General features: G+C 53.1%; 1 protein-coding gene across 1 annotated transcript in view; it reads left to right on the forward strand.

The window, feature by feature from the left end:
* The window catches only part of PRRX2 (paired related homeobox 2), a 57,573-nt gene extending 40,067 nt beyond the window's left edge, over positions 1-17,506 (forward strand). Inside the window, exons 2-4 of the mRNA XM_019033119.4 lie at positions 13,901-14,088; positions 15,450-15,628; positions 17,070-17,506. Coding sequence (XP_018888664.2) covers positions 13,901-14,088; positions 15,450-15,628; positions 17,070-17,205 — 503 coding nt within the window. The 3' untranslated portion in view covers positions 17,206-17,506. The remainder of the gene's footprint in view (positions 1-13,900; positions 14,089-15,449; positions 15,629-17,069) is intronic.
* Positions 17,507-18,159: the final 653 nt, after the last annotated feature.

The raw sequence follows: 18,159 nt of genomic DNA on the forward strand, positions 1-18,159 counted from the left end.
CTTGGCCCCCCTGGCCCTTTGATTGCCTGTGAACAGGAGGCAAATGGAGTTCAGTGGCTTGATCCTGGTCCATGGCAACCTCCGCCTCCCGGGTTCAAGCAATTCTCCTGCCTCAGCCTCCCGGGTAGCTGGGATTACAGGCAGGTGCCACCATGCCCGGCTAATTTTTGTATTTTTAGTAGAGACAGGGTTTCACTATGTTGGCCAGGTTGGTCTTGAACTCCTGACCTCAGGTGATCTGCCCGCCTCGGCCTCCCAAAGTGCTGGGATTACAAGCGCGAGCCACTGTGCCTGGCCCTGAAGACTCCTTTTCTCAAGGATCCTGGGCTCAGAAGAACTTTTGGCCTCACCTGTCCCCAACCCTGGCTCCCCGCTACCGTTAGCCTGCTGCTGTGACAGCGCCGCATGGGGACATTCTGTGCGAGAGCCACTCCCTGGCTGGGCACGGTGGCTCATGCCTGTAACCCCAGCACTTTGGGAGGCCGAGGCAGGTGGATCGCCTGAGGTCAGGAGTTCAAGAGTCACTCCTGCTGGCTCTCTCACTGAGGGTTCCCCAAAGACCCTAACCCAGAGGCCCCTGACCTCTTGGGGCCTCCCCGGCACCCCAGCCCACCTCACTCCTCACCCCCTGTCACCTCACTACCTGTGGCATCCCCAGAGACTCAGGAGACATCCTTTGCTTGCCATTCTCTCCAATCTCAATGCTTCTCTTGACACCACCTCCTTTTTCTGTGTGTTTTTAGGAATAATTTTATTTCGTATATTTCACATACTGTACAATCACCCATTTAAAGTGCACAGTCCAGGGCCGGATGTGGTGGCTCATACCTATAATCCCAGTGCTTTGGGAGGCCAAGGTAGGAGGATCACTTGAGGCCATGAGTTTGAGACCAGGCTGGACAACATAGACTCCCATCTCTACACAAAAATGTTTTAAAAAATTAACTGATCAGCCAGGCGCGGTGGCTCACACCTGTAATCCCAGCACTTTGGGAGACCAAGGGGGGCAGATCATTTGAGGTCAGGAGCAACCTGGTAAAACCCTGTCTCTACTAAAAATACAAAAGTTAACAGACGTGGTGGCATGCGCCTGTAATCCCAGCTACTCAGGAGGCTGAGGCAAGAGAATCGCTTGAACCTGGGAGGCGGAGGTTGCAGTGGGCCGAGTTCGCGCCACTGCACTCCAGCCTGGGCGACAGAGTGAAACTCCATCTCAAAAAAAAAAAAAATTAATTATTTGAGCATGGTGGCACATGCCTGTAGTTCCAGCTACTGGGGAGGCTGAGGTGGGAGGATCACTTGAGCCTAGGAGTTCGAGGCTGCAGTAAGCCATGATCGCAAAACTGCACTCTAGCCTGAATGCAGAGGAAGACCATCTCAAAAAATAAAATTAGAAAGATAAAATGTGCAGTCCAGTGATTTTTTAGTATATTCAGTTGTACAACCATCATCACAATCAATATTAAAACATTTTCACACCCCCAAAAGAAGCCCTGCACTTTTTAGCTGTCACTCTCCAGCATCCTCACTGCAGTCCCCCCAGCCCCAGCAGCTGCCAGTCTACTTCCCATCTGTATGGATTTGCCTATTCTGGACATTTCATATAAAAGCAATCATGCACTAGGGCCTGGTGCAGTGGCTCACGCCTATAACCCCAGCACTTTGGGAGGCAAAGGCGGGCAGATCACTTGAGGTCAAGAGTTCGAGATTAGCCTGGCCAACATGGTGAAACCCCATCTCTACTAAAAATATAAAAATTAGCCAGGCATGGTGGCTGGCACCTGTAATCTCAGCTACTTGGGAAGCTGAGGCAGGAGAATCACTTGAACCCAGGAGGCAGAGGTTGCAGTGAGCTGAGATGGCGCCACTGCACTCCAGCCTGGGCAACATAATAAGTGAGATTCTGTCTCAAAAAAAAAAAATAAATAAATAAAAGAAATCATGCACTATATATTCCCTTCTGGCTGGCTGCTTTGATTTAGCATCATGTTTTCAAGGTTAATCCACAGTTACCGTCTCTAAGTGTTTCATTTTATTTTTATTGCTGAATACTATTCCATTGCATGAATGGGCCACATTTTATTTATTCGTTCACCAGTTGAGGGACATGTGGGTTGCTTTCACTTTTTGGCTATTATAAATAATGCTGCTATGGCCGGGCGCGGTGGCTCACACGTGTAATCCCAGTACTTTGGGAGGCCAAGGCTGATCTGGTGGGTCACCTGAGGTCAGGAGTTCGAGACCAGCCTGGCCAACATGGCGAAACCCCGTCTCTACTAAAAATACAAAAATTAACCCGGTACGGTGGTGTGCGCCTGTAGTCCCAGCTACCAGGGAGGCTGAGGCAGGAGAATTGCTTGAACCCAGGAGGAGGAGCTTGCAGTGAGCCGAGATCGTGCCACTGCACTCCAGCCTGGGTGACAGAGGGAGACTGTGTCTCAAAAAAAAAAAAAAAAAAAATGCTGCTATGGACATATGTCATTGTGTACAGGTTTTTGTGTGGACACGTTTCATTTCTCCTGCGTCTGTAACTAAGAGTGGAATTGCTGTGTCAGATGGTAAGTCTGTGTTTCACCTTGTGAGCAACTCCCATACTGTTTTCCACAGCAGCTGTACCTTGCATTCCCACCAGCAGTGTATGAGGGTTCTAGTTTCTCCACTTCCTGGCCAGCACTTGGTGTTATCAGGCCACCTGCCCTGGCTCAGCCTACTGGAGTCTCGCTCTGTTGCCCAGGCTAGAGTGCAGTGCGTGATCTCGGCTCACTGCAACCTCCACCTCCCAGGTTCAAGCCATTCTCCTGCCTCAGCCTGCTGAGTAACTGGGATTTCAGGTACCTGCCACCACGCCTGGCTAATTTTTATATTTTCAATAGAGACGGAGTTTCACCATGTTGGTCAGGCTGGTCTCGAACTCCTGACCTCAAGCAATCCACTTGCCTCGGCCTCTGAAAGTGCTGGGCTTAAACAGGCCTGAGCCACCATGCACGGCCGTTATCTGTCTTTTGATTCTAACTATCCTAGTGGGTGTGAAGTCTGTCTCATCATGGTTTTGATTTGCATTTCCCTGCTGGCTGATGATCTTGAGCATCCTTCTGCCTATTGGTCATTTGTGTATTTTCTTTAGAGAAATGTCTACTCAAATCCTTCACTCATTTTTAAATTGGGGTATTTGTCTTTTTATTGAGCTGTAAGGGTTCTTTATATTTTCTAAACATAAGTCCCTTACCAAATATGTAACGTGTAAATAATTTTTCTATTCTGTGGGTTGTCTTTTCAGTTTCTTAATGGTTATAACAGTTACAAAACTGTTTGGTTTTCATGAAGTTCCATTTATCTTTTTTTCTGTAGTTGCTTGTGTTTTTGATGTCACGTCTAACAGACATCGTCTGGCCCTTTTGAAGATAAAGGGACCTGGCTTTGGAAGTTGAGACTTCAGATCCTTTTCTGGAGTGAGCCGCTCCTTCATTTACATAGTCATTCATTCAGAAATATTTTTGAAACCAAACTTCTTGCCTGGTCCTGGGGATACAGCATTGACAAGGAAAACCCAGGCCCTGCCCGTCTGGATCTTAGAGTCAAATGTGGGATAGACAGGCATGAAGCAGATAACCAAAACACATCATTTCTCTGTTTTAGTTAATTGCAGATGTGCAGGAGAGGGAGAAGGCCTAGGAGTCCATAACAAGGAGACCTGCGCTTGTATGGGAGCTGGGAAGGCCTCTCAGGGCTGGGCATGTAGGCTGAAATCTAGGGCTGGGTCAGCTTTAGCCAGTGCGGTGGGGATGGGGGAAGGGTGCCCTAGCTAGAGGGAACAGCAGATACCAAGGCCCAGAGGTGGGAAGGTGCTTGTGCTCCCTTCCAGGGGCAGCTCCTGCTGGGTCACTGGCCCCTCCGCTTTCTTGTGGGTCTGGTGGCCCCATGGAAATGTGTGCATGTCATGTATTTAGGGGTGAGGCTCCTGACCCCAGAGAGACCCAGATACACCGCAACTGCCTCCAAGCAAGGCTCTGCTGAGGTTTGTGGGGGACATGAGGGAACCTCCTCCAGCCTCCTCCAAACTCCAGGGTCATCCTGAGCCTGCGGAGGCCACACTAGCCACCATTCTTGCAGCCACACTGGCTACCGGCCCCCAGGGCCGGGAGCAGGTCAGAGCACGGCAGTCCCAGGTTGGGTGGCCCATGCCTCTCGCTCTTGTGTGCTGCGCCGAGGCCGGGGAAGCCATGGGATGGGGCCCCCTGGGGACCTGTCTGACTCCTCGGGCCCCACTGCGGCTTCCATCATCACCTTCCTTCCCGGGATGTGTTTCTTCTTCTCCAGGCTGGTAGCTATAAAAATGTGTCAGCGTCACGGGTTTTTGTTCAAAATTAATGAGGTGAAACATTCTTAAAAGTGTGGCAGGGCAGTGGCTGGTGGTGGCCGGCCTCCCCCAGCCTCTTCCTCACTTGGAGGACGTGTCCTCACCAGGCCTCCATGGCTCCAGGGGAGGAACCTAGACCCCTGCACAGGAGGGCGGGCTCTGCGGGCTCACCCGGCCCTTCCCATGCCTCCTCCTTCACTCAACACTCAGCCCTCATCACAGATTGATGAGAGGTTCCCTGTGCCAGCCCCTGTGATGCATTCCAAGGAGACAGAAAACAGTAAGTCCCAGCCCCTACTGGACCGATGACCCCACACTTCCCTACAGTGTGACAGAGCTACAATGGGAGAGGCACAGGACTTTTTGGGAGCTTAAGCCTCTGGGTCCAGGATGGCTTCTTGGAGGAGGAGGCCTCTCTGCTGAGACCTGAAAGTGAGCAAGAGAGGGAGGAGACATTGCCAGCTCAGGCAGGGATCCATGGTGAGAGGGCATGGTGTGTGTGATGCGAGCAGTGACCCCAAAGAGGCAGGGACCTGGAACAGCGGCCGGGCAGCCCTGAGGCCACCTGCCCTGGCTCTGCCTACTGGAGTGGCCTAGGTGGCCCCATCCAGCAATGGTCCAGGGAGGTGAAGATGGACCTGTGCCTTGTAACTGGCACCAGAGGACCCGAGACCCTCCTTTGTGCCTTACCCCTGGTCCCTGAATTTCTGGGGCTGAGGCCAGCTTGGCCTGATTGAAAGCTAGCTTGGCTGGGCGCAGTGACTCACACTTGTAATCCCAGCACTTTGGGAGGCTGAGGCGGGTGGACCACAAGGTCAAGAGATCGAGACCATCCTGGCCAACATGGTGAAACCCCGTCTGTACTAAAAATACAAAAAATTAGCTGGGCGTGGTGGCAGGCACTTGTAGTCCCAACTACTCGGGAGGCTGAGGCAGGAGAATCGTTTGAACCTGGGAGGCGGAGATTGCAGTGAGCAGAGATCGCGCCAGTGCACTCCAGCCTGGCAACAGAGTGAGACTCCATCTCAAAAAACAAAACAAAACGAAAGTCAGCTCTTGGGCCCCTTGGTCGGGGTGCTGGCTGGGGCAGGGCTGCACTCCTGGGGTTGGAACAGCCTAGAAGCCCCGGGATCCTTCTCCATAAGGCCCCAGGGACCACGTTTCTTCTCCTCTATCCTCCCTTCTCCCCTTCCTTCTTTTCTGTCTTCACATGTTGTTGAGCCCTCTCTGTGCCCGGCCTGACTGTGGCCCACCCTCACAGGGCTTGGGGCTGGGCCTGCACACATCCTTAATCCTCGCTGCCCTGCTGCCTGTGTGCCTGAAGCCACATGCTGCAGCCCCAAGAATGTTTCTGTTGCCTTCAGCCTCCCTCCTTTTGGTTGATCCATACACTGTTAAGCCACCAGGGAGACCCCCAGAATCCCAGCACCACGAGGATCTTGGGGCTGGCTTCCCATTGCCGAGGTGACTCAGGCAGCAGTATGGGGAAGTGGCTAAGACCCTGGACTGTGTGCTGCCCTCTGAGTTCCAATCCCAGCTCTGGTCTTTCCTGGTCATGTGGCATCAGTATGTCATTTAACTCTGTTCCTCAGTTTCCTCCTACGTAAAATGGAACTAGGAGCCAGCCGTGTTGGGTTGTTATGAGGGTTAAATGAGGTAGATCCTGTTATTCCCATTTTTCAGGTGAGATTCTCTTTTTTTTTTTTTGAGACAGAGTCTGGCTTCGTTGCCCAGGCTGGAGTGCAGTGACATGATCTCGGCTCACTGCAACCTCCGCCTCCCGGGTTTAAGCAATTCTCATGCCCCAGCCTCCCAAGTAGCTGGGATTATAGGTGCACACCACCACACCAGGTTAATTTTTTTGTACTTTTAGTAGAGACGGGGGTTTCGCCATGTTGACCGGGTTGGTCTCAAACTCCTGACCTCAGGCATTCCACTCGCCTCGGCCTCCCAAAATGCTGGGATTACAGGCATGAGCCACGGCGCCCGGCCTCAGGTGAGATTCTTGAGGCTGGGAGCAGTTAAATGTTCACCCACGGCACTCTGCTAGTGAGGTGGACTGGCCTGAGAGCCAGACCCGGACCGGCCACCTCCTTAACCACTAGGCGGTACTGCCTTCCATTCCTTACTGGGAGAGGTGAGAATCCTCCCTCAAGCCTCCCTCAGGGCCACTTGTGTCCTTGCTGATGCTGCCAGGCAGTGGCTAAGGATGTGGTTTCAGAGTTCCTGTCTGAGCCCTTCTCCCAGGGGCCCTTCAAAGGAACCCAAATCTCTACCAAGAAATCTCAGGGGGAAACCGAAGCCTCCACGGCCTCTCCACCCTACCCCACCTCCACTTCTTGCCTAAGACGTTCCAGGCTGTAAATATTTCTCCAGCTCCGAGGCTCCTCTGAGAAGGCCCAGTGTTAATTTGTTAAATCCACATCCAGGTCCCAAGGACCCGTTGTTTGTTTTTGCGATCCTGTTGGCAGAGATCACGTTGGGGGTGGTGAGGAGGGCAGCTTATTTGCTCAGAATAAATGCTAATTAATAAAAGTTATTTATTTGGGTTGGAGCTCACCTCAGCCCTGGGGTCAGGCGCAAACTGACTATTTGAAGCAAAAACAAATAGAGTGTGTCTCTCAACAGCTTGAGAAAGGCAGGAACGAAGAGGCTGAGTTTATTTGTCTTAGGAAGAATTTGCAGTTAATTCCCTCCAGACTATTTAGACCCTTAAATTACATGGAATAAGAAAAACCGTAGGCACAGGGGAGGGCGGTGGGAACACTTGATCATTTGGCTGAGAGCAGAGTTTTTAAATGTCTTTGGCCCCCAGTCAGCCAAATAAATGGTACGTGTGAAATAATTTAATGGCAGAAAACCGTGCACCAGTCATTTTTTCATTGTAATGTAATCGGGGACGATGTCGTTTTGGTTTTAAGGAGGAGAGAGCGTGAGACAGGCCTCCCCCATCTGAGCTCGTTTCTCTCCTCTGGGATCCAGGCCCCCTACAAAAGCAGCTAAACAGCCTGGTCAAAGGGAGGCGGTTTCATGCTTTGTTTCAGTCTCAGGGAAAAGCAGAACTTTTCCTGAACAAAAAGAGACTCTGGGCACAGCCCTCCTTGGAGAGTGCAGACTCAGGGCTTGCTGACCGGAGGAGAGGGGCCCCGTGAAAAGGCAGGGACCTGACGCCAATGGCCTGAGGCTTAGAGAGTATTTATTTTATTTATTTCCTAAATGCTTTAAGCCCAAGCACGGAGTCCCCAGAGGAACACACACGCCCACCACAGTGCATTTCTCAGGAGGTGATTCAGGAACTTAGGGCAACAAATATCCGGCACATCCGCTCGGAGGCGGAGGCCAGCGCCAGAGCCCCCGGCTAAGTCCAGAGCTGTGGGTTCGAGTTCTGGTCCGCGGGGAGGTGCTGCCTGGGTCCTTCTCCCCGTCCGCATTCCTTCCCAGCCTCAGCCCACGGCAGGGGTGCAGCCCCATCTTTCTGCTGTAGGCTGGGCTACAGAGACGAAAGGATCAGGGAGAAAGGTCCTTGTCTTCTCATACAAAGCTGGCTGCACAAAAGCAATCATGTTAAGGGGAGTGAACATTTATTGAGCAATTACTATGTCCTTGGCACTGAGCTACACTCAACTCCTCACAGCAGCTTGGTGTATCCTTCAGCAAGGTGCTATCCCACACCCTCCCAGGGGTGAGGGCTTCCTTTAGGATGAAGAGGTGACGTGAGGCTGGAGGCCTCCCACCATAGCATCTCCTGACCCCGCCCACCCATGGGTTCAGAGAGCTGGGACCGAGCGTGTGACAGGCCCCCTACGCTGCTGAGCCTGGAAGCGAGGTAGAAGAGGGAGGAGGCCCCGTGAAGAGGGGTTCACAGCCTTGGCTTGGCCAGGCCTCCCAGCAGACATCGATTTCTTTCTTTTTTTCTTTTTTCTTTTTTTTTTAGACGGAATTTCACTCTTGTTGCCCAGACTGGAGTGCAATGGCGTGATCTCAGCTCACTGCAACCTCCGCCTGCCGGGTTCAAGTGATTCTCATGCCTCGGCCTCCTGAGTAGCTGGAATTACAGGTGCCCGCCACCATGCCTGGCTACTTTATTTATTTATTTATTTATTTATTTATTTATTTTTAGTAGAGATGGGGTTTCACCATGTTGGCCAGGCTAATCTTGAGCTCCTGACCTCAGGTGTTCCGCCTGCCTCGACCTCCCAAAGTGCTGGGATTATAGGCATGAGCCACTGCACCTGGCCAACAGACATTGATTTCAATCCCAGATGTATGACGTTGGGCAAGACACTCTCACAGCTTCAGTTTCCGTGTGTGTAAAATGATTCCATTGGTAGCTCACGCCTGTAATCCCAGCACTTTGGGAGGCCAAGGCAGGTGGATCACCTGAGGTCAGGAGTTTGAGACCAGCCTGGCCAACGTGGTAAAACCTCATCTCTACTAAAAATACAATAAAAATTAGCCAGGCATGTGGCAGATGCCTGTAATCCCAGCTACTCGAGAGGCTGAGGTAGGAGAATCGCTTGAACCCAGGAGCTGGAGGTTGCAGTGAGCCGAGATCGTGCCACTGTACTCCAGCCTATAATCCCAGCTGCTCTGGAGGCTGAGGTAGGAGAATCGCTTGAACCCAGGAGGCAGAGGTTGCAGTGAGCCGAGATCGCACCACTGCACTCCAGCCTGGGGGACAGAGCGAGACTCTGTCTCAAAAAAAAAAAAAAGTAATAAAATAAAATAAAATGGCACAGTGCCTCCTAGGGTGGATGCAGGGGACGGTGGGTGGCCACACGTGGAGCACTTGGCACCACTCCTTTCCCAACCGGCTCTGGCTGAGCGCATCCCATCACAGCTGCCTTGGCACGACCCTGGGCAGAGCTGACTTGGGAAGCAGTGAGGACGCCAGCCAGTGTTGGGGGCGGTCTGGGGCTGGCTGGGGTGGGGGTAAATGCCTTTGCATGAGGGTTTTGGCTCCACGTTGCCACACAGCTTAACTGGCATGAAAGTGGAGCTGTTTCTTCGGGCGCTTACTCGGCAAGGCGAAGGCTGCAAAATGGTTTTCATTTAAACACCCCCAGGTTTGAATTGCTCAGAAACTTCCCGAAAATGTCTCCTTTTTTGGCTGAAATGCCTCCTGTGTTGGGTGTGTGCCCAAGAGGAACTGCCTGAAGGGGGGTGGAAATTACCCCTGCAATGACTGGCTTTCCAGAAACTTCCATCCCTGCTTTCAGGCTATTGATCACCACCCAGTTTTCAGCGCAAGGGCTCTTGTTTTGGTTTAAAGTTTCTTCCTCATCGAGGTGGTGGGGCTGGAAAGACATTCACAGGCAGCAGACACTCTCATCCATCCACGCCTTTGCTTGAAGAGTGAAGAGTGAAGCGGTCCCGGCAATGAGACCAGCTCGACAGGGCCACCACGTGCTCCCTCCCCACTGCCCCCACAGCCCCCACCTGGTCCCGTATGCTTGCAAGTATTTCCCAAAGGGGGAAACTTCTGAACATAACCTCCTAGTCATCCCTCTAAACCAGGGTTTCTCAACCTCAGTGCCATTGACATTTTGGACAAGATAATTCATTGACGTGGGGGCCTGTCCTGTGTATTGAAAGATATTTAGCAAGGCCAAGCATGGTGGCTCGTGCCTGTAATCCCAGTACTTTGGGAGGCTGAGGCAGGAGAATTGAGGTCAGGAGTTTAAGACCAGTCTTGGCAACGTAGTAAGACCTCATCTCTACATTAAAATAAAAATCAGCTGGGCATGGTGGCAGGCACCTGTAGTCCCAGCTACTTGGGAGGCTGAGGTGGGGGAATTGCTTGAGCCCAGGAGGTCGAGGCTGCAGTGTGTTACGATTGCGCCACTGCACTCCAGCTTGGGCAACAGAGTGAGACCCTGTCTCAAAAAATAAAAAAGATGTTTAGTAGCATTCCTGGCCTCTTTACCATTAGATCCTAGTAGCACCCCTTCCCCAGTCCTAACGATCAGAAATGTCTCATAGGGGCAAAATTGCCCTCGGTTGAGAAGCAGTGGTCCAAACCCAGCTTCAGGGACATCTTTCTCACACACAAACACACACACACACACACACACACACACACACACACACACACACACACTCATTTACAGTCTCATGGAACAATTTAACCTTACATCAAATCAGTTGGTTGCTCAAGAGTCAGTAAACCCTCCTAACGTGGGAACTGATTAAAAGCAGATATTCAGCAGTACCCATCACTGGGCCTGGCATGTTCTAGAAGCTCAATAACAGTTCACTGAACAAATGCCCAGTACTGTTCAAAGAACATCACGTGTAAAATGGGAACATGTAACTGGGGAAACAAAAATACAAGGTATGGACTAAAATCCAAAGCTCTTCTGTTGGCCGAACTGTAGGCAAAACACATCGCCCCAAACCCGGCCGGTGGGAATGCAAAATAAGACCAGTTATACGAGGGAATTTGGCCACATCTAGCATTCACTCATTGGCCCAGAAATTCCACTTCTAGGAATCTGTCCTAAATATACACTGGCAAAAATAGAAAATCATATTTGCATGAGGTTATGCATTGTGGCATTCTTCTAGTTCCAAGAGATTGGAAACCCTCCAAATGCCCATCAATAGGGCTCTGGTTGAATAAACACAGCAGAGTCACACGATAGACTGCTATGCAGCTGTGAAAAGGAACATGAAGGGCTCCGGTGTGCTGAATGGGGGAATCCCTGGGAAATATCGTTAGGTGGGGCAAAAAGTGAACAGTACATACTATGCTTTCTTTCTTTTTTTTTTTTTTTGAGACAAGAGTCTCACTCTGTCGCCCAGGCTGGAGTGCAGTGGTACGATATCGGCTCATAGCAACCTCCACCCCACAGGTTCAAGTGATTCTCCTGCCTCAGCCTCCAGAGTAGCTGGGATTACAGGCATGCACCACCACACTTGGCTAATTTTTATATTTTTAGTAGAGACTGGGTTTTGCCATGTTGCCCAGGCTGGTCTTGAACTCCTGACCTCAGGTGATCCACCTGCCTCAGCCTCCCAAAGTGCTGGGATTACAGGCATGAGCCACCGTGCCTGGCCGCTATGCTTTCTTTTGATAGAAGAAAGGCAGAAGATATTACACATATTTTGTTATATTTGCAAAAAGCAGTGCTGGAGGGATAAAGGAAGAACTAACTCTTAAAATGGTTCATGAAGGTAGGGGAGAGGGAACAAGAGGGAAAATACATTTTGGAAAAACAATCGTAATAAAGATGGTTAGGTTTGTTTCACTAAGATGGAAAGGTATCCAGAATATTATTAAATAAAAAGAGGCAAGTTGAAGCCCCAGTGTGTGCTTGTCAATTTTTAATTTTATTTTTAAATTTTATTTATTTATTTATTTATTTATTTATTTATTTTTTATTTTTTTTATTTTTTTTGAGACGGAGTCTCGCTCTGTCGCCCAGGCTGGAGTGCAGTGGCATAATCTTGGCTTACTGCAACCTCCGCCTCCTGGGTTTAAGCGATTCTTGTGCCTCAGCCTCTGGAGTAACTGGGATTCCAGACACTTGTGACCATGCCTGGCTAATTTCTTTTGTCTTTGTCTTTGTTTTGTTTTGTTTTTAGTAGAGATGGGGTTTCACCATATTGCCCAGGCTGGTGTCAAAATCCTGGCCTCAAGTGATCCACCTGCCTCAGCGTCCCAAAGTGATGGGATTACAGGTGTGAGCCACCGTGCCTGGCCATTTTTTAAACTTGTATTTGTAATCTTAGAAAATGTGGGCAGTGGGGCTGGGCATGGTGGCTCACACCTGTAATCCCAGCACTTTGGGAGGCCGAGGCGGGCAGAGTGCTCGAGGCCAAGAGTTCAAGACCAGCCTGGCCAACATGGTGAAACTCTGTTTCTACTAAAAATACAAAAATTAGCAAGGCATGTTGGTGGGTGCCTGTAATCCCAGCTACTCGAGAGGCTGAGGCATGAGAATCACTTGAACCCGGGAGGCAGAGGTTGCAGTGAGCCAAGATCATGCCACTGTACTCCAGTCTGGGTGACAGAACAAGACTCTGCCTCAAAAAAAGAAAAGAAAGAAAATGTGGGGAGTGGGATAGGGGAGGGGAGAGCATTTTGTTTTACTTTATACCCGTCTGTGTTGTTTGAATCTGTTACTGTGACAAGCAGTGTGATTACTTGGTTATTAAAATACACATTTTTAATGAGAAAAAATCAGATACAAAAGAAGTGCTGAACCGGCAGCATTGGTTGATTCTAAGTGCTGGAGGGAAGGGGGTTTGGTTCCATGTGGACTCAGGTGATCAGGGAGGGCCCCCTGGAGGAGTGGACAATAGGCTGAGCCCTAGAGGATGAAGGGTCAGAGGTGCCCTTGGATAAAGTTTAAATGTGGAAATAGTAGCTGGACGCCCCCCACCCCCTCCCCCAAGGTACAGGCTGGGCCCAGAGGTTGCCACTCCAGGACCTCCCCAGGGTTCTGCTGGGCCCTCCTTACCAGAGCTGCTAGTTCTGTACCACAGGCCAGCACCACCCTCGGTCAGGTCCCCTGCTGGGATCCTCCACCGCCCCTGCTGGGCCTTGGCTGGACACCCTCCCTCACTCTCTAACTGATTGGAGAACTCTTGGGGATCCTTCAAACCCTTTGCAAGCTCCACCTCTCCTGAGGGGCCTCCCCGGCCAGCTCCTCATCCCCACCAGAGCTGAGCATCCTCCCGTGCCCTGGCCCACACCTGCCCTGACCCACCCCACGGCCCCACCAAAGCTTATTCGGGGCCTGCCTCCCCTGCCGATAGATCCCTCTGGTTCGTCTCTCCCCAGCCCCCAGTACAGCCTCTGGCCTAGTAGGCCCTCTGGAAAGGAAGGCTGCTCTCAACAGCTGCCTGATTGGCTAAAAAGGAGAGGATGAGGACTCTCGTACCCGATTGGTGGGTTCAGATCCCTCCCCCAACAATGACTCCACTGGGACCTTGAACTTGGGCCCGAGACCATAGCCTCTCTGACTCTTCCTCCTTAGGAGTGATGAGGATCACGACATCTGTCTTTAGGGCTCCTGGGAGCTTCCTAGAATCTGTGGGTCCTGAGCCTTGACTCCCACTGCCCTTTATGACATATTATTATTATTATTACATGTCAGCAACAGGTGTCCATGCAGAATGTGCCAAGCCCCACAGCCTGGGCCGGGTACTGGGGACACTCAGGTGTCTCCTGAGCCCTCCTTGAGCAGGTCACTTGTCCCTGGTGGAAGGGACACCTGTCCCCAGGGCTCTTGCCGTGGTCCCATCTCAGTTGGCTCAGACTGGGGTTTCCACAGGGCAGGGGTGCGGCTGCTTTTGTTCTCCGTTATCTCCCCGGAGTCTAGCACTGGGCCTGCCACACAGGGGCTCAGTAAATACGTGTTGAAGAGTGAATGGATGGGTGGATGCCAGAAGGAAGGAATGAGGGAGTGAATTCAAGGGACGCATTCCTGGCGGCGGCACTAAAGCACTCAGAGCAAACTGCGGAGTTGGGGGCTGAACCATGACTGTAGCCACTGGCCGTCCTGCTGACCATCCCCCCACCCCCCACCTCCGCAGGTGAGTGTCCCAGCCCGGGGCGCAGTAGCGCCGCCAAGCGGAAGAAGAAGCAGCGGCGGAACCGCACCACGTTCAACAGCAGCCAACTGCAGGCGCTGGAGCGCGTGTTCGAGCGCACGCACTACCCCGACGCCTTTGTGCGCGAGGAGCTTGCCCGGCGCGTCAACCTCAGCGAGGCGCGCGTTCAGGTGAGCGCTCAGTCCCGGGCCTCCCCTGTTCACCCGGGATTACACAATTGCCCAGGAGGGGTGTTTGAGCAGGAGCATCTGAGGCCAGGAGGACGGGGGTTCAGATCCCAGCCCTGCCACTTACTGGCTGTGTGACCTTGAGCAAGTGACTTAAGCTCTCTGTGCTGCAGGCACCTGCCTACCTGGAAAATGAGGATCACGTAGGTCTTTGCTATAGGGGTCCTTCGAAAATTAGAGTTAAAATTTTCATAAAGCGGCCAGGCACAGTGGCTCATGCCTACAATCCCAGCTCTTTGAGAGGCCGAGGTGGGTGGACCACTTGAGGCTAGGAGTTTGAGACCAGCCTGGCCAACATGATGAAACCCCATCTTTACTAAAAGTACAAAAATTATCCGGGCGTGCTGGCGCGCGCCTGTAATCCCAGCTTCTTGGGTGGCTGAGGCAGGAGAATCGCTTGAACTCGGGAGGTAGAGGTTGCAGTAAGCTGAGACTGCGCCACTGCACTCCAGCCTGGGTGACAGAGTGAGACCCTGTCTCAATAAATAAATAAACAAACAAATAAAAATAAATTTTAGTAAAGCGCTTAGAACAATGCCTGGCACAAAGGGTTCTGATAAAGAAGTCCTTTTCCAGTTTCAAGTTCTTACTCTGTGCCAGCACTGAGCCGAGTGCTCAGCAAGCGCCTCTCTCCCCGAGTGCTCAACAAGCACCTCTCCCCCTCAGTGCTCAGCAAGCGCCTCTCCCCGCGAGTCCTCAGCAAGCGCCTCTCCCCGCGAGTGCTCAGCAAGCCCCTCTCCCACCGAGTGCTCAGCAAGCGCCTCTCTCCCCGCAAGTGCTCAGCAAGCGCCTGTCCCCGCGAGTGCTCAGCAAGCGCCTCTCCCCGCGAGTGCTCAGCAAGCGCCTCTCCCCGCGAGTGCTCAGCAAGCCCCTCTCCCACCGAGTGCTCAGCAAGCGCCTCTCTCCCCGCGAGTGCTCAGCAAGCGCCTGTCCCCGCGAGTGCTCAGCAAGCGCCTCTCCCCGCGAGTGCTCAGCAAGCGCCTCTCCCCGCGAGTGCTCAGCAAGTGCCTCTCTCCGCGAGTGCTCAGCAAGCACCTCGCTCCCAATGGCCGAGTGCCTCTCCATTCGTTCTCATTCTCCAACACATTCTCCATTCATTCTCCATTCATTGGTGTTCTCATTCTCCAACACATACCCAGCAGCAGGCGTCATTTGTCATCCCCATTCTACAGATGAAAAAACTGAGGTTCAGAGAGGTGACGCTGCCAGCCCTGGGCTGGTGACAGAGCAGGCACACACCCAGGTCCAGAAGGACTTGGGTCCCCCCTGCCCATGCTGCACCCTGCTCACCCTCCCACCCACAGGTCTGGTTTCAGAACCGCCGCGCCAAGTTCCGCAGGAATGAAAGGGCCATGCTGGCCAGCCGCTCCGCCTCGCTGCTCAAGTCCTACAGCCAGGAGGCCGCCATCGAGCAGCCCGTGGCTCCCCGGCCCACCGCCCTGAGTCCAGATTATCTCTCCTGGACAGCCTCGTCCCCCTACAGGTGAGAGAGGGAACACCTTTGGGCCAGGAGGGGGCAGCTCGAGGAATCCCAGAGGGCTTTTCCGGCCTGGTCTCCTCTGAGGGTCTGGAGAGAGCTTGAATGGTGTCCATGCGCCCCTGGGATCTGGGGTACACCAAGTGATGTGTGGCGAGTGTGCCTGTGAGTAGGTGTTCACGAGCACCTGCACGTGCATGTTGTAAGAGTTGGCATGTGTGTGTGTCAATGTACATGTGCGCACACATGACTGTGAGTGTGCATGCACATGCCTGCGTATGCAAAGGAGTGTGCAAGCATGCGTGTCCACAGGGGTGTGAGTGTGTGCGTGAACACCTGGAGCCGGGAGAAAACAGGCTTATCTGGAGGGGGAGCAAAGCACAGGCATCACCCTGAGGGAGTAGAAAACCTGCAGGAAGATTCCTAGGCTGTCACGGGGGCCCCAGCGCCCTGTGTCCACCCTCCAGATGAGAAACTGAGGCTGGGAGGGCTGACGAAATGGTCTCCCTGGCCTGCAGGCATGGCTGGGGCCCAGAGCCAAGTTCTGGGGCAGTTTTGTGTGGATCAAAGCTGGAAAGACTCTGACATGGTCGGCAGGAGGTGCTGGAGAGTTGGGCTACCATACCCCACAGCTCCAGAGGCGCCGTCTGCTCCTTGGGCTGTGAGGGTGGCTCTGCTGGAGCCGTGGTCATGTAGGGGGACAGGGATTTCGTGGGTCCGCTTGAGGGATCTTAGTCCTCACCGCCCTCCTAACTTCCCTCCCTATTCATCGTTACATGGGGCAGGAAAACCAAGGGGCATCCTTATTTATTTATGTATTTATTTTTGAGACAGAGTCTCGCTCTGTCACCCAGGCTGGAGTGCAGTGGTGCAATCTCAGCTCACTGCAACCTCTGCCTCCCAGGCTCAAGCAATTATCCTGCCTCAGCCTCTTGGGTAGTTGGGATTACAAACGCCCGTCACCGCGCCCAGCTAATTGTTTGTATTTTTAGTAGAGACAGGGTTTCAACATGTTGGCCAGGCTGGTCTCAAACTCCTGATCTCAGGTGATCCGTCCACTTCGGCCTCCCAAAGTGTTGGGATTACAGGCGTGAGCCACCACGCTTGGCCCCAAGGGGCATCCTTAAATCCAGGTGCCTGTTCATTCTGCCTCCATCCTGCTGTGAGCCATGCCCAGGGTACGCATGGAGGGGGGCATGGACCCACCCAGGCCCTGCTGTCAGGAAGCTCATGGCTCATATGGAGGCTCCTGTGTTCCAGCACTGAGCTGGGGGGACTTCTGACTCCTGCCCAAACCCTACAGCTCCAAATCACCCCCAATCCTGGGTGAAGGCTGCCCAGGAGAGCAAGCTAAGGAGGGGGGTGGCAGGACCAGAGGCTGGGGTCGAGCACTGACACCCAGAAGCCAACCGCACCCATGTGACCTGTGTCTCATGTCGCCCCCCAGCACAGTGCCACCCTACAGCCCTGGGAGCTCAGGCCCCGCAACCCCAGGGGTCAACATGGCCAACAGCATCGCCAGCCTCCGTCTCAAGGCCAAGGAGTTCAGCCTGCACCACAGCCAGGTGCCTACGGTGAACTGAAGTCCAGTCCCACCAGGACCCAGACGCCTCCCTGGGTGGACAGCAATAGAAAAGGGGGCAGACACCCAGGAAGTGACCTTCTCCTGGATGGGCTCTCCTGGCCCGTCTCTCCAGCCTGGACTCCCGAGCCCACAAGGCTGTTGAGGCCCCCGCAGCCGGGCCCAGCTCTTCTGTCCTCGGCCACCAGAGACTGCAGCCCACAACCCTTGGAGGGGTTGGGCCGGAAGGTGGAAGAGCCTGCCAAGGACCTCATTTAGTTTGTGTATTAAAACCAAAAAGCTTTTGTCTTTAAGAAATAAAACCATTTTTTTTTAAGCCCCAAAAGGTTGCAGGAAGGTGGGTAAGGGCCACAAACAATGTTGGTGGCTGAGATGAGAGCTGGGACCCCACAGGGCTGGATGGCCTTCCCGGGCCCTTTTCTGGCCTGCAGCAGGCATGGAGACCGCCTCGGCCTGGCTCAGACCAGCAGCCATGGGAGGCCCACTGCCCTCATATCTGTACTGTTCCCGGGAATGAAGTCCTCTGTCACCCTGCAGGGCCCCTAGAAATGGGGGCTGGGGGGTGGGGGGTGGGAGAGGAGGACAGAAACCCACCCTAGACCCCATCTCCCATCTTGAGCCCCAAGGGGACACCCAGATGTTTGGGCAGAGCCTTGCTGTGTGACCCTGGGCAGGGATCGTCTCCCCATCCTATTGCGGGGCAGGATGGGTGATCATGGATTCCTAGACTGGCCAGAGGGTGTGTGGGACAGATGGAAGGACATTCAGTCCCTTGCTTCTGGGCACACAGAAGGCGTGGGATCTCTCCGGCCATTTAACCGTGAAGGGGCTGAGGAAATGGCCCAGAAAACAGGTGCAGACTGTAGGTCCCAGCCAGGCTCCCAGGACAGTGGTGTGCTCCGTGACAGCTGAGGCCAGCAGAAGATCCAAGTCCCTCAACCCACCCATTTGCAGC

This window comes from Gorilla gorilla, chromosome 13, assembly GCF_029281585.2.
Source record: "Gorilla gorilla gorilla isolate KB3781 chromosome 13, NHGRI_mGorGor1-v2.1_pri, whole genome shotgun sequence".
NCBI lineage: Eukaryota > Metazoa > Chordata > Mammalia > Primates > Hominidae > Gorilla > Gorilla gorilla.